This window comes from Lipophrys pholis, assembly GCF_963383615.2.
Source record: "Lipophrys pholis genome assembly, chromosome: 5".
NCBI lineage: Eukaryota > Metazoa > Chordata > Actinopteri > Blenniiformes > Blenniidae > Lipophrys > Lipophrys pholis.
In genome coordinates, this window is record NC_137628.1 from 27809988 (window position 1) to 27825936 (window position 15949).

The following is a 15949-nucleotide window of genomic DNA, read 5'->3' on the forward strand; positions in this document are numbered from 1 at the left end:
TTAGTACTGAGATTAAAAGGAAATTCCCTGTTATCATTGAACCATTCCTACTCAGACAGATAGTAGGCCACCCCAGGAGGTCACTCACCAAGTATCAGCTCAATCTGATGTGGAATTTCAAAATAAGAGCACTTTGAAAGCGCAAATCTGAGCTCCATCCACGCTAACTTTGAAATGATATTAAAAAGAAATTCCCTGTTATCATTGAACCATTCCAACTCAGAATGATAACAGGGAATTTCTTTTTAATCTCAGTTCAAAGTTAGCATGGATGGAGCTCAGATTTGCTATTTCAAAGTGCTCTTATTTTGGAATTCCACATCAGATTGAGCTGATACTTGTTGAGTCACATCCTGGGGTGCCCAACTATCAGTCTGAGTTGGATTGGTTCAATGATAACAGGGAAATTCTTTTTAATATCAGTTCAAATTTAGCGTGAATAGAGCTCAGAAGTGCTATTTCAAAGTGCTCTTATTTGGATAAACCACATCAGATTGGGCTGATACTTGGTGAGTGACCTCCTGGGGTGGCCTACTATCAGTCTGAGTAGGAATGGTTCAATGATAACAGGGAAATTCTTTTTAATATAATTTCAAAGTTAGCGTAGATGGATCTCAGATTTGCTATTTCAAAGTGCTCTTATTTTGGAATTCCACATCAGATTGAGCTGATACTTGGTGAGTGACGTCTATAGGTGGTCTACTATCAGTCTGAGTTGGAATGGTTCAATGATAACAGGGAAATTCTTTTTAATATAATTTCAAAATTAGCGTGGATGGAGCTCAGATTTGTTATTTCAAAGTGCTCTTATTTTGGAATACCACATCAGATTGAGCTGATACTTGGTGAGTGACCTCCTGGGGTGGCCTACTATCAGTCTGAGTAGGAATGGTTCAATGATAACAGGGAAATTCTTTTTAATATAATTTCAAAGTTAGCGTGGATGGATCTTAGATTTGCTATTTCAAAGTGCTCTTATTTTGCTATGCTACATCAGATTGAGCTGATACTTTGTGAGTGACATCCACAGGTGGCCTACTATGAGTCTGAGTTGGAATGGTTCAATGATAACAGGGAATTTCTTTTTAATATCATTTCAAAGTTAGCGTGGATGGAGCTCAGATTTTCTATTTCAAAGTGCTCTTATTTTGGAATACCACATCAGATTGAGCTGATACTTGGTGAGTGACCTCCTGGGGTGGCCTACTATCAGTCTGAGTTGGAATGGTTCAATGATTTATTTTTATGTGTTACTATTAGTCATAGTATTAATTTGTGTTTTATCAACTATCAGAATGAAGGCGAGATCTCATTCATTGAAACATCACTTTTATTTTGAAATCCATTTGAGTTCGCTCTTACGGTAAAGCATAGTGTATAGGCGCACCGCTAAACACAGTGGCGGCTGGCTTGACGTAGATCTCCGAAGTGAGGGCTGGCTTGACACCAGTAGTGCCAGTTCACAGATCGCGTCAACTGCTCCAAAGAAAGAAATAAACCAAAATGAGCTTCCTTCCTTTTTTCTCCTTTGGAACATGGATCCTATTGATCATCTTCATCAGCTTATTTGTTTGGTAAGGGATTGTATAATTTATTACCAGCGCTTTACCTCTGACTTGACGCAATGGTTCTCCTGTTGTGTGCAGGTATGGCTCTGCGACTTTCGGGGTGTTTGAGAAGTTGGGGATCCCAGGTCCCAAACCGCTGATGTACTGGGGAACACTGACCAGACACAACCCAGTATGAGTTCCTGTTTTAGTTTTCAGAAACATGAAGCTTTACCGTCATTTAAATTGTTATGTTTTCACACCAAGTTTTGGAAACATATTGGAGATAGAAAAATAAATAAATTAATTAATTTGTGTTATTTGCTGTTAGGTTTACTACGTTGCTGATGCTGAGTGTGCTCAGAAGTATGGGAGAGTGTTCGGGTAAGTGTTGAATAAGTGCAAGTTTTTAAAAAGTAAATACGCTGTAAGAACTAGAGCTTCATGATATATCGAGATTTTCCTCATATTAGACATTGAAAAAAATTCTATATGGTTCATATCAATATAATATTAGTTTTAAAACAGCACAACCTGTGGAGAACGTAAATAAACAGGGCGTGCTTTGTTAACATTAAGGTTAATGACAGGAGTAAATTCTCTACCATTAATGTCTAATCTCATACTGACTTCTTGTTGATTTTTATGAACCACAATGCCATAAAGTTTAATCTGACTCAGTGAGGTCTCTGACCTTTAAATGAATGCTTTGGGTCATGTCTGATGTATCAAACAAATACTGCATGGGCCAAAACCGGGACTCCAGAGGGTCCAGTCTGGCCTGTGAGAGGCATTCTTCGTTGCAGCAGTATTGACATTTTACAGTATTTTGCACCAGAATACATTATTCGAAATTGTCATAATGTTGAAATTGTATTTTTGCTTTTTCATGCATGTATTCTATTCATTTGCCCGAAAACATTTGGATTTGTGGATCCTTGTGCATTATTGTTCTGACCCGATCAGCTTAAACCCTACAAACATCTTTTCATTTTTAATGCTTCACATTTTTTTTCAACATTTTTCTGGAGTAATTCTGTGTTACTTTTATACAGCTGGTGGTTAATAAACGTGCCTGTATTGGAGTTTGCACCATGCGGTGATATTGACCCAATATTGTCTTTGTGGTAAAACTCTACAAAACCAAACTGCAAAAAGTGTTTTTTGTCTACGTGTGTGCAGCTTGTATGAATTCAGGAAGCCCGTGCTGGCTGTGATGGACCCTGACATGCTGAAAACCATCCTGGTGAAGGAGTGCTTCACCTACTTTACCAACCGCAGGGTGAGAACACACAAGTTCAACCCAAGAGGAAAATGACACACATACACACTTTTTTTTTTTTTGAGGAATGGTGTTGAAATCTTAGTTTAATCACAGTTTAAATAACTAATGTTAATTTTATTTAGGAGCATTAAGAAAAGCAGAAACAACAGTCTTAGAAACAGCTTTTTTTCTGAAGCAGTAGCACAATTAGACTCTTAATATATATGAGCCAGATATCGGAATGCAATTTTGTACCGCCTCATGTGACAGTATGTGAAAGTCCCTGTATCTATACACAAAGCTTGACAGTTGTTAATATATTGAAAAGAAAGGAAAATTCTAATGGCGAGCATCTATAACAGGTACAACTGTTACAGGTATAGATACGAAGACCGACCTCCTGACATGATTTGCTTTCAACACAAAGTCTGTATTTAGAACAACTCCAGTAATGCTAAAGTACCTCATTAACCAGTTTATACAATCGTATCGAGAGCAATTTAAATATGTTGTGGGTGTGTACAAATATCCTCTCACCTTGCACCTTCCACTATCTGGTTAAGACCATGTCTGATTGATGATTCACTGTGGCGACTAAAACTAATTAACATTTCTACAGTGATCCAGGTTTAATATTTTAACTCTCCAGTAAAAGAGCAACACAATTCTAGTTTCTTAGAATAGTAAAAAAAACAAAAACACTGGAGAATACCTCTTTAAAACTCCAAGTAAGTTTTTTGATTGGAAAATAGAAACTACACATGAGTAAACTGGATCACTTTGCATCTCCAGGACTTTTATCTGAATGGTGAGCTCTATGACGCAGTGAATTTTGCTCAGGATGATCACTGGAGACGGATCCGTACCACCGTCACTCCCTGTTTCACCTCTGGCCGTATCAAAGAGGTAGGACTGTGTGGAAATGTGGAAGAGTCGTGACTTTTCTTTCATCCTCACTCGCTAACACCCCCTCCTCTCTCTCTGTGTTTTAGATGTTTGATATCATGAAGAATTATTCACACAAGCTGACCGACAGCCTGAGGTCCAAGGTGCAGAGCAATGAGGCTGTTGCGATAAGAGAGTGAGTATTACCACACAATTCAAATGCTACACCATCCAGTATTCAGACATGTTATCATGGATCAAGTTAAGAAGTAACAGCATGTAGCTTCAGCTGACGCATCTAATGGCTAAAAAAGTCAAAAGGACAAACTCCTATAGTAAGACCTGCAGTATTCCCCGTAAGGATTGATAAAGTATTTCTACTGTATTGCCTCACAGTGACAAAATCCCTGATTTGACTTTCTGTTTGGAGTTTGCATTTTCTCCACATCCTACCTTTCACACATTGTCAGTTGAGATTGGCTCAAGAGAATATGATTAGTTTATGCGGGAAAAACATTTTTTTTGCAGGTGTATTAATAAAGTATGCTCAGTTTAGTTTAATGTGTCCCACACGTGTGGTCCAGCCTGGTTGGAGCCTACAGCATGGATGCGATGGCGAGCTGTGCGTGCAGTGTGGATACAGAGACACTGAAGAACCCCTTAAGTCCTTTTATCACTCATGCGAGACAGCTGTTCAGAGTCCCCATCCCGCTTTTCATTTTCTCAGGTTCTGTTTTTCAACATCTTTTTTTTTTTTAATCATGATTAATGACGATTTGCAGCTGATTGATCTGTTTTCTTCTTCAGGCTGGTTTCCTGTTTTTCTTCCTGTCATGAAGCTGCTGGGTCTTTCATTTTTCAGCAACTCTTCTACTGCTTTCTTCAAATCCTTTTTGGAGAGAGTAAAAGCTGAACGCAGTGACGGCTCATGCCAGGTCTGGACAAAGCACACAGACAGGTGTTACAATATCAAATCTTACACTTTGGGGGATTATAGATGTCAGCAGGGTGTGATCTGCTGCTGGATGAACAATCCCTGCCCCCCACACTTGCTTCTACCGCAAATCACCCCATAGACATCACTCATAGTAAGTGACAGTCATTGATAAAACTGCATTTGCATTGGGGTGATAGTTATGTAAGCATAACAATTCAAGTTGACACTTTAAGCCAATTTTTTCACCAAAAAAAAAGAAAAAGTCCATGAGTGGAAACACTGACTATTTTGAATATTGTACATGATCGACTAATCACATGACAGGAAATAGAACGGGCACTCAGTAGAGCTCATACCTCGGCCAACAGCACACCTCTTTGTGAAATGCGCTCACACCGGCGTGTCCGGATACTTGCCGAACTGAGATATTAGCCCCGAGCTCCGGAGTGGAGTTAACAGTGTGCGAGCACTTGCTGGATTCCTTGCTGGCGCCCTGACTGACGGCTCACCACAGACCTCCAGAGTGTCCACAACGGAGGAAATATCTTACCTCTCCAGGAGCTGTTTGGTCACAAAATTTGATTGATTGCTCAGTGGACGATGATGAATCATCCCTGAAAAGTTCATGCCATTTGGGTCAATAGTTTTTGTGATAAGTTGGCAACATGCATGCATAGATACATATAAAACAATAAATACACGGGGACAAAAACACAACCTTTGGTCCAACTTTCATTGGCGAAGGTAATGAACTTTATAAATTCACTTTTAAGTCTACATGCAGATGTGTTTACAAAAGCTTTAAAAATCCTGTTTGTTTTCAGAAACAGAGAGATATCTTTCAGCAGTTGAACAACTCTCAGACAGCCGGAGCAAACAAGAAAGACAAGGCGATCAATGGTGATAAACTGCTCATTCATTCAGATATGTGAACCTACAGGAGTGCATGCTAAAGATGCAGCTCTTCTGTTTTATCTCCCACCTTTCCTCCCTGACAGGGCCCACTGATCACGAGATAATGACCCAAATAACCACAATGTTGTCCGGCTACGAGTTGAGTGCAAGTGTTCTCACTTTCCTGGCCTACAGCTTGGCGACAAATCCCCAAATCATGAAACGCCTGCAAAGCGAGATTGACTCCACTTTCCCAAATAAGGTCCACGATGTGTTTCTTTCTCCAAGTGATCGTCACACCATGTTAGAGTTGTACAATCAGAATAAAACAACTGAAACCTTTTTTTTTCAATAGGAATCAATCCAATATGAAGTTCTGATGGAGATGGAGTACTTGGACTGTGTTGTCAGTGAGTGTCTCAGGTAAAGAGCATCTAAGTTTTCTCCAGGACTGAGGCTGCATGAAGCATCTTTAATTGCCTGCCATAACACATCTGCTGTGGCTCAACATGAAGCCAATTTTAGCAAAGCTATTAGTCTTGATCTGCATAAAAAGATCTTGAAAAATACCCTGTGAACAGACTCTACCCTCCAGTCCTGCGTTTGGAACGGGTGGCCAAAGAAACAGTGAAAATCAAAGGAGCGACAGTCCCAAAGGGCATTGCTGTCATGGTTCCAGTCTACGCCCTGCACCGGGACCCCGAGTGGTGGCCGGAGCCGGAGGAGTTCATACCTGAGAGGTAGCTGCCACAGTCTTTTGTGCTTCTTCACTATCTCACTTTGCAATGTCACTCAGGAGTTCAATTTTTTTCCTTTGTGGCTGTCTGAACTTTATGTAGATTCAGTAAGGAGAACAAGCAAAACATCAACCCTTACACTTATCTGCCATTTGGGATCGGGCCGAGGAATTGCTTGGGGAAGCGATTCATCCTGGTGTTAGTCAAACTGGCCTTGGTGGAAGTTTTACAGTCCTACAGCTTCTCTGTGTGCGAAGAGACAGAAGTGAGTACATGCTCCATCGACACGATCCGATCCAGTTAAATAACACAAGATGAGTATTGTTTGCATGAAGAGAAAGCAACGTGTCTGACAGGCTGATGAATCTGTCTGTTGTCTAGATCCCGTTGAAGATGAGCAACACAGGCATTCTTGACACCGTTCGACCAATCAAGCTGAAGGTGGTGAAACGCCTCGACGGGGGAAACTGTGACCAAGACTTTATCAGAGAGAAACAAGCCCCGGTCTTATCTGCTCACACTTATGACTGAATAGTCTCCATGTGTATCAGGGCACTGTCATAAATCATATTTCAAATGTGGTTGCAAAAATTTTTTATTGATTTATTTCACTTATCGGTAAAAGGGGTGCACTAAAAAATCACATAAAAGGGCAATTAAAAAAAAAAAAAGTACATCACTTTCGCCGATTAGTGAAATAAATCAGTAAATGAAATGTAAATACATCAGAATATTTCCTATAATCCAAAGTTACTGTCTATTTTTTCTTCTCACCTTTTCTACTAGAATTCTGTGATTACAGAGGTAACTTACTAAACAATCAACTTTTTTTTTTTTTTTTTTTTTTTTTTTTTAAATCTGTTTATTAGGTTTTTCGACAGACAAACAGTAGGCATCACAACAGTAAAAAAAGAACATTTACAGTTGGTGCAGAACTAGTTCACAGGAATTGAGGTAGAAAGGGTACATAGATATGAGCAGAATGTGGCAGCCTGACACAATGTCTATAAAATAAGGTAAAGTGTCTGTAGTTTAATCCCCCTAAGCCCCAACCCTCCACCCCCCTCCCCACCCATTATTAGCCACCAGAACACAGCACGTCACACATTCGCACGGACGCACACACATAAAAAAAAAAAATAAATAAAAAAAAAAAAATAAAATAAGAAAATTTAAATAAAATGAAAAAATAAAAATAAATAAAAATAAAATAAAATAAATTAAGAAATAATAATAATAAAAAATAAATAAATAATAATAATAATAATAATAGTAAAAGAACACAAATGGCTGAGGGTTTCAAATATGTCAGACCAGAACTTGGTGAGCCGGGGACAGGTCCAAAACGTGTACGTGATTGGCTGGGGATTGGTTGCATCTATTGCATGCACCGCTTTTACCCGGGAATATCTTAGCCAGCTTCTCATTGGTGTAGTGTGCTTTGTGAAGGACCTTACATTGTAATAAGCCATGTCTGGCACAGATAGACGAGGAGTGTGTTAGTTGGAGAATCTTGTTCCACTGCTCAGCTAAAATGGAAATACCCAGGTCGTTCTCCCAGGACTCTTTAAGAGAGATTACAGGTGAAGGGTTCAGCGAGTTAATTCTGCCTGAGATGACCGAGATGATTTGCTTGTGGTTTGGTGAAAGTAGAAGAAACTGGTCGATTTCAGATTCGGGGGGTCGATTGGGGAAATGGGGGAACAACCCCTGTACGAAATGTCTAGTTTGGAAATAACGAAAAAGGTGGCTGTTGGGTAAGCTAAATTTAGAGGCGAGTGAAGAGAAGGAAAGGAAGATCCCATCTTCATACAAATCATCGAGGGTTACAAGGCCTTTAGTTGACCAAACACGGTAAACAGAGTCTGTAAGAGATGGGGGAAATGAAGAGTTATTCAGAATAGGTATATGCAACGAGGCTCTGTGTAGGCCATAGTGCTTACGAATTTGGAGCCAAATCTTAATGGTGTGTAAGGCCACTGGATTGTCAGCAGTGTTAGAGGTCGGGGTGGGTAATTGTGAGCAGACCACTGAGGCGGGAGAGCACCTGAATGAAGAAGCTTCCATTTGGGCCCATGCTGGGGAATCAGGAGCGGAGTGACAGCTTAACCAAATTGGCAGTTTCATAATATTGCAGGCCCAGTAAAATGTACGAAAATTTGGCAGGGCAAAGCCTCCTTCTAATTTAGCTAACTGAACCGTCGATCTCTTAATACGAGCAGGCCCGCCACCCCAAATAAAGGCACCAAGTATTTTATCCAGTTTAGTAAAGAAGGCTTTGTTAATTAGGACAGGAACATGTTGAAAGAGATACAGAAATTTGGGCAACACTACCATTTTAATTAGATTGATGCGACTAGCGACTGACAAAGGGAGTGAAGCCCACCGGGAGATATCTAGTTTGCACCTTTCTAGTTGTGGTTGGAAAAATCTTAATAAAAAGGCTTTTAAAGGAAGTGGAAATAAATATCCCTAAGTATTTAAAGCCGTCCACGGCTATTTTAAAGGGGAAGGCTGTTAGTGAGAGGGCTCTGGCTGAAGCATTCACAGGGAGTAGTTCACTCTTTTGTAAATTAAGTTTATAGCCAGATAGCCGGCCAAAACTGTTTAAAATGTCAAGTATTGTGCGAAGGGAAGAGAGAGGGTTGGAGACATATAAAAGGAGGTCGTCTGCGTACAGTGACACTTTGTGTGTCAAGCCATGTCTGATAACACCTTCAAATTTGTCATTGCCACGAAGCCAAATGGCTAAAGGCTCTATGGCTAAGTTAAATAACAGGGGAGAGAGGGGGCACCCTTGGCGTGTCCCTCGTTGAAGCAGGAGAGGTTGAGATAGGGTGTTGTTGGTTCGAACAGATGCACAAGGGGAAATGTAGAGAAGCTGAATCCAGGAAATAAAGTTTGGATGGAAACCAAATTTGTCCAAAATATAAAACAGATAATTCCACTCCACCCTATCGAAGGCTTTCTCCGCATCTAGTGATACAATTATCTCTGGAGAGTGTGATGGGGTTGCATACAAAACGTTGAGGAGCCGCCTGGTGTTAGAGTAAGAGTGTCTGCCCAGAATGAAGCCTGTCTGATCTTCTGAAATGATAGATGACATCACCCGCTGGAGACGAGTAGCTAAAACTTTGGAAAGAATTTTAAGGTCGACATTCAACAAAGAAATAGGTCTGTAGCTGCTGCAGCAAATTGGGTCCTTATCCTTTTTAAGCAGTAGTGATATTGAAGCCTGTGAAAAGGTGTCGGGCAGTTTACCTGTGAGAAAAGAATTGTGATAAACTCTGGTTAGTATTGGGACCAGCAGGGAAGGAAAGGCCTTATAGAATTCAGTCCCAAAGCCATCTGGGCCTGGTGACTTTCCGCTCTGCATCGATTGGATGGCAGTTTGAATCTCCAAAGGGGAGATGGCACGACCCATTTCCTCTGCCACTGAGTCTTTGATTCTAGGGTAATTAAGCAATGAGAGAGGGCTAGAAGACAGATCAGAACTGCATTCAGAAGTATAGAGCTTGGAATAATATTCATGGAAAGCCAAGTTAATATCAATCGGGTCAGACACCACACTCCCTGAGGATGCTGTGATTTTAGTTATCAGCCTAGAGGCCTCCACAGCTCTAGCCTGATGGGCCAAAAGTTTCCCTGCCCTGTCGCCATGTTCAAAAAAGAGTTGTTTTGTTTGCCTCAGCTGTTTTTCTGCTCTATGTGAGGTCAATATATCATATTCTGCCTGCAATAGAACCCGTTTATTGTACGTGTCTGGGGTGGGGGAAGATGCGTAGAGCGTATCGATATTCCCTAACTCGACCTCAATTGCCTGTAATCTTGCCCTCTCACCCCTTCTCAACTGAGAAATGTACGAAATAGTCTGGCCTCGGATTACAGCCTTAAGGGCCTCCCAGAGCGTTGCATCAGAGACATCAGTTGTGTCGTTGAGTTCAAGGTAAAAGTTGATTTAACAATCAACTTTTTAATGATTTTTAACACGGCACACGTTGAATACGTGTCTCTTACCGGTGCAGAGTGTGTTCTGCCTTTCACACACTCAGCTGCTTGAGACTCTAACCTGGATTTAAAACACGGATGAATAGTAAAAGCCCACGTACATAGATCCAATGATGGTGTTTATGGGAGTTGGTCTCATTTTTGTGGGATTGTAACCTAAAATAGTTGCTTTGCAAACCACAACAAACACACATGCCACCCTGGGGTGTTTCACATCATAACCATATCGTATAAAGTGTGAGAACGCATAGTGAGGCTGCTGATTTGTGAATTAATAGTTTAGTCCTGAGCTCTTTATATTGAAAAACATTGACAGACTGCAGTGAGAGGGTGTGACCAAAAATTCCACCTTCACACACACTTAAGGCTGACGTAACATTTACCTGTTTGACTGCACTGAGGAGCTGAGAGGGCAGATAAGCACAGGCATGTGATCTCCTGGTCACCTGGAGGAGGGCATGTAAAAGTAGGTGAGAAGGTACCTCGCACACTGTTATGTAACCCAGGAGCAAACCGTTGGTAAGTTTCCACAATGACAAAACAACAAACTACAGAAAATCCCCAACAACCAGAACGTCTGTGGTGTGATATTATCTGTCGACCAGGACCTGAAGCTTTACATGCTCCGATAGTCCCAATTAGACTTGCACATGTCGAAGAAAACCATAACAAGACACTTTGTAGAATCTTGAGCAGATCTGGGAAAATTCTTTTAATTTAAGGCTTCGTGTCCAAACAGTGACTGTCGTCGGGCCTCCTCCATGTCCACAGGGCAGGAGGACGAGTGCAACCCTCAAAAATCTGCACCTGTATAACATGAAACTGGATTTTTCAGACCCACAGAGACTTGGAACGATGGCTGGAAGCATGTGCAGAAAATATTGGGTGATGTAAAAATGACTTATTTAGCATTCAGCATTTAAATGTGACTTTCTTTTTCTAACTAAATTAAAAACTAATTGTTCATTGCAACTTGTTCACTATGAGCTGATCCCAAACTTGTTTTGTTGTCATGAATTCATTTTGGAAAAAAAAAAAAAAGGCGAGAAATACAGTGAAACGTCCAGAAATAATAAATGTCATTCAGTCAATCTGATGAAAGGTGTTTCGTTTTAAAAGCAGTGTGAAATTCAGCAAATTAATATAGTTTATTTGGAGTGAATAAGTGAAGTAAATATGTTTTCTAGTTTGTTCATCCTGTGGCTCAGACTTTACCCTTTGGTGACCTGGTTTGACGTCCCTGCACTGAACTGAACAGATAAGGGCTAATTAAAAAAAAAAAAAAAACCTAATTTTTATGTCAATAAGAATGTGTTTTTCCGAAAAGAAGACAGATGCAGCATAAAGACTTCTTGGGATTTTATGAGTCAATCTGTTTCATGAACAAACAGTAACACTAAAATCATAAACACACCAACCGTCTTTAACTTTAATCATTTCATGAATTCAAGCTTAATTTCTTTTATAGTGTTTATAAGAGCAATAACTGGTGTATCTCTGAAACCAGGTCAAATCTATTCTTGGCCCTTTTATGATAGATTTAGTGGGTGGAAAGTAAACTCACTATCTATAGAGCAGGGGTGCACGACCCTGGTCCTTGAGGGCCCAAATCCTGCATGTTTTAGTTCTCTCTCAGCTTCAGCATACCTGAATCTAATGATGTCATCACCAAGGTTGTGAAAAAGTGAGTCCCTCGTTGCAATCAGGTATGTTGCAACGGGGAGAGAGCTAAAACATGCAGGACAGGGGCCCTCGAGGACCGAGGTTGGACACCCCTGCTATAGAGGTTTATCACAGAATCTTCCTCTGGTTGTTGTTCTTGTTGTTGTTGTAGAGGCACATCTCATCCAATCATCAGTCCTGAGGTAGAGTCCATGTCATTTACAAACACCAACAGTTTTATCAGTTAACTTGGTTTTTGCATTTGGTGTGTTTTAGTTATTTATTAAGAAAAATCGGAGGTGAAAAAAGCCCCTGTAAGTCAATGTCATAGATAAAAGGAAGTGCGGAAATCTCTTTCCCAGTTATTATCCCTCTGCTCTTTCCTTCGATTCTCTTCCTTCCTCTGTCCTCTGTTTCCTCGCTCCTCTTTTGTCCTGGAAGGTTGTTTCACAGCGTCACTATCTCTGGCTTGGAAGTGAGTAACTTTGGCTCTTTTCATCTGTCCATAGCCCAGACCAGTCTGGTCTCTCTTCAGGACAGTGGACACTGGCTGTTTGGTCCCTTCTCCCTCGGGCCCCAGTCCCGCCCCCGGCTTCCAGCCGGAACGCACCATCATCCTGTAGCTGTTGCTAGAGGGGGGGAGGCAGTAGTATGGGGTGGGCGGGGGTCGCCGGAGGCTGAACTGATGCAGGGTGGAGGAGAGATGTGACGTCAGGCTGCCGCTGTACTCACTACGACACACTTCACACCACTGACACTGGAGGGTGCTGAGAATGAAGTAAAGAGGGGAAATATTGAAGGCAAAACATGAGTTTCACTGCCCGAAAAACACAAATTCTCAATCACTGTATTCATTTCTATTGGAATTAGTGGACAAAATATCCATTCTTCTATTCACTATACCACCTCATGGTCACAGAGCCACTTTTGCCCAAATATGGGTGGAAGCAGGATACACCCTGGACAGGTGACCCGTCTGTCATTGGTTAAATAATGAGAGACAGACAACCATGCACGCGTGCTTATTCTAGCCACCAACTAACCTCAAGCGCGTGTTTTTGGAAATGGGAGAGGAAGTGGGATCACCAGAAGAGCAACACTTGCACAAGGAGCAACATGCAAACTCCCTCCAGAAAGACCAAGACTCCAACCGGAATTCATCTGACTGTGCCGCTAAGCAGACCTGAAGTAATAGATCTTTAAATGAGATTCTTCCAAAATCAACGTGAAAGTCTGATCTCAATTGCAGATATTTGATCACCATGAGCTCTCTCCCACAATACTGTCAAAACACGAGCACATTAAATTAAAAAGAGAAATGTGAGCACACGTTTGTGTAACATCTTCCTCTTGATAAGAGATTATGCTCCTTCTGACTTTCTTTCTTTTTCATGTGGAACTTTAAGAGCTGAACAATTAAGTAAACTAGAACCACCAGAACCACATAGCTTCGCCAACGCCACATTTGTTCGCGGAACCGAGTTAGCATTGGTAGCATGACAGCCGTTAGCTCAAATGGATGATAACTGGGGTTAGGGTTAGGGTTAGTGTGAAACGTGACTTGAAACGGCTCAGCTCCCAGGTTACGGAGAGGCTGCAAGGCTTTCTGGGAGATGTATTAGTGTTTTTATTACTAGAAAATGTGAAAAGAAATTTAGTGTGATGAGATGAAAGGAGAAAATAGAGATATTTTTTCCACCGTTTTTTGGGGATTTATTCAGAAACGGTTTGCCGTTAACATTCCAAAATCGAATCCATTGCTCCTTGGATGGTGAAAAATCTTTCCTGAAAATGTCATTCATTTTGGGTGAGTAGTTTTTGCAAACTCAATTGGTCACATACACAAATGCATACTTATAAAGGTTGATTGATACAAACCAATAAATAAATGAATGGAGACGAAAACAGAACCTTCTCAGCCAACTTTGTTGGCGAAGGTAAAAAAGTTTAAACCTATGTAAACGTTTAAACCTATGTAAACAAACTATAAAAAGGGTTTCTATGACGGAGTAATAGTAGCATGCACACAGAGGATGCTGCAGTTCTGATCTGATGTCAGTTGGCTGCTGATAAAGGTTTTGTTGACACGATGTGCAGGAGTACAGAAAGTGCCTCTGCATTTTAATTTTTAAGAAACGCTCTGTCATCAATTCCACTCTGTCAGAGATGTACAAGCCAGCCAGTCTGCATGATGTTTATCATCACTCGTAGTTCCTCCTCTGGTGTTTTGTTCTCATCACAAACTCTGATGTAAACTTTTCTATTTCTTTGTCTCCGATCGAGGAGTTTGAACAGAGTACTAATTGCTGTCATTGCACTTTGAAAAAGAAAGCAACCCAAACTGTACTAACCTGTTATCAGACGGTTTCTTCCTTTGTGATCTTCTTCCATAGTTCAACAACTCCTCCAACACTTCACTCTGGCCCGCTGCAGGGAAAAAAAGGGAACTGTGAACAAACAAACAGATATAATAATGATGGCCAATTAGTCGGTGGGGTATACCTTCTTGAGCCAGGTCTTTGGCATCTCTGCCTTGTGTATCAACCACTCCCACCCAGGCGGCTCCTTGCTGCAGCAGCAGCCTCACTGCAGCCCTCTGACCCGACCAGCTGGCACACATCACTGCAGTCCAGAAGAAACTGTCCTGTCAGGGAAAACATGACACTGTCAAGCAAAACAGGAGACATTCTGTAACTAAAAAGCAGTGACTTTTATTTGATTTTTGGAATAATACCTGGAAGTTGATGTCGACCCCCTTCGAGAGGAGGTCTTTCAGGCCTGGGATGTCTCCCTCATTGGCACAGCGCAGCAGCCTGAGCCCCAGCAGCACGGGGGACCTCTGGGAGCTGCCTTCACTTGCACCGGCCCGCCCTCTGTGGGGGCCGGGGTCAGTCCGACTCAGCTGCACCTCTACAGTCCTGGCTCTCCTTCTCGCTCTCCGGCTAGATAGTCGGTTTCCCCGTCTGACATCGTGATCTTTCTCGCCAGGCTCTTTCTTCCCACCATCTTTCACCAAGTTTTCGTAAAAGACCCTGGCCTCTGGTCCACTCAGGGGGCTGCTGGTTGTCTCAGAGCCACATGGCCTGGCTTCAAGGCTAAAAACATCCTGACCACTAGCGGGAGTGAAGCCAAAAGCAGCCATTCGGATAGTTTAAGTATCACAGAGGGGAATTGTAATATGATTTCACCCAAATAAGTCAGAGAGATTTGTGACTAACTCGTTTGTTTCCCGTTTACTTCACATCGCCCCCTGATATCACAAACTACAGCACATAATCAATCCAAATTCCTTCTACAAAAGCAGTCCACACATATCAATTAAGATCAATTGGCAACACGATGGAAGAAAACACCGGATAATCAACTTTAAAGATCTAAACTAAAAGCGACCAAAGGACGGACCACTCGCGTTACGTTCACTTGATGAAAGGCGGATCAATTACCAGCACTCGAGGATTCACTTCACTCTACTTAGTTGACATTATGCGTTTGGTTTCAGTAAATCCGGAGGGAGACGGAAAAGAAACTGGGGTCTGACATTTGTACGTTAAAGTAAAGTAAACGACTGCTAACTGTTTGCTTCAAGCTAACGCTGCTCTGTGTTGTGGTTCCGGGGAATACATGCGCATGCGCAGTCCCACATTCGTACCACCCGAGTGCTGCCATCTGGCGGACCGGATAATTCATCGCTCTCATAGAAATTAGTTTTTGTTCGTTTTTCCAGAGTAAAGGTCAATAATAGAGTGACGTTCCACACAGCAATAATTCTCCATAGAAGTTTCCTGTAAATATGTAATTTAGTGAAGGCAAAAAGACCAATATATATTACACTGCACTCGATGTAGATAGCTGCTCCTCTGCTCCCCCACGTGGCTTGTATTCATGAATCACTTCCCAACCTTTTCCTTGAGGGACACACATTTTTCCAGTTGTAAATCTAGGCGACACACCCCGACCACACCCTGTACGATTACAAAAGAAAGTTGATGGAGCATCATACCACGTTGCATGTAAA

General features: G+C 41.6%; 2 protein-coding genes across 5 annotated transcripts; one reads left to right on the forward strand and one right to left on the reverse strand.

Moving 5' to 3' along the window:
- The first annotated feature begins 1391 nt into the window (after nucleotides 1-1391).
- Nucleotides 1392-7010, forward strand: LOC308109279 (cytochrome P450 3A30-like). The gene is made up of 14 exons (XM_080462752.1): nucleotides 1392-1574; nucleotides 1647-1740; nucleotides 1879-1931; nucleotides 2730-2829; nucleotides 3604-3717; nucleotides 3804-3892; nucleotides 4281-4423; nucleotides 4504-4631; nucleotides 5458-5533; nucleotides 5632-5789; nucleotides 5883-5950; nucleotides 6109-6267; nucleotides 6367-6529; nucleotides 6646-7010. The coding sequence occupies exons 1-14, from the start codon at nucleotides 1504-1506 to the stop codon at nucleotides 6793-6795; spliced, it is 1566 nt and encodes a 521-aa protein (XP_080318878.1). The 5' UTR covers nucleotides 1392-1503; the 3' UTR covers nucleotides 6796-7010.
- A 3944-nt stretch (nucleotides 7011-10954) lies between these two features.
- On the reverse strand, nucleotides 10955-15595 carry gpank1 (G patch domain and ankyrin repeats 1). Of its 4 annotated transcripts, none has more exons than XR_013935362.1 (5): nucleotides 14669-15595; nucleotides 14437-14578; nucleotides 14286-14361; nucleotides 12033-12701; nucleotides 11616-11868 (listed from the first exon to the last, which is right to left on the reverse strand). XR_013935362.1 is itself a non-coding variant. In XM_080464225.1 (4 exons), the coding sequence occupies exons 1-4, from the start codon at nucleotides 15074-15076 to the stop codon at nucleotides 12260-12262; spliced, it is 1068 nt and encodes a 355-aa protein (XP_080320351.1). In that variant the 5' UTR covers nucleotides 15077-15595; the 3' UTR covers nucleotides 10955-12259. The 4 variants fall into 4 exon arrangements, 1 of the variants encoding a protein (XP_080320351.1); XR_013935363.1 differs by having other exon boundaries at nucleotides 11617-11839; nucleotides 12046-12701; XR_013935364.1 differs by having other exon boundaries at nucleotides 11617-11862; nucleotides 12046-12701.
- Nucleotides 15596-15949: the final 354 nt, after the last annotated feature.

Coding starts and splice junctions, on each gene's coding strand:
- LOC308109279 (XM_080462752.1), top strand. CDS start 1,504: ATGAGCTTCCTTCCTTTTTTCTCCTTTGGAACATGGATCCTATTGATC. Junction 2,830..3,603: donor CCTACTTTACCAACCGCAGG/GTGAGAACACAC, acceptor TTGCATCTCCAG/GACTTTTATCTGAATGGTGA. Junction 3,718..3,803: donor CCTCTGGCCGTATCAAAGAG/GTAGGACTGTGT, acceptor TCTGTGTTTTAG/ATGTTTGATATCATGAAGAA.
- gpank1 (XM_080464225.1), bottom strand. CDS start 15,076: ATGGCTGCTTTTGGCTTCACTCCCGCTAGTGGTCAGGATGTTTTTAGC. Junction 14,579..14,668: donor GGGTCGACATCAACTTCCAG/GTATTATTCCAA, acceptor TTTCCCTGACAG/GACAGTTTCTTCTGGACTGC. Junction 14,362..14,436: donor CAAAGACCTGGCTCAAGAAG/GTATACCCCACC, acceptor TTTTCCCTGCAG/CGGGCCAGAGTGAAGTGTTG.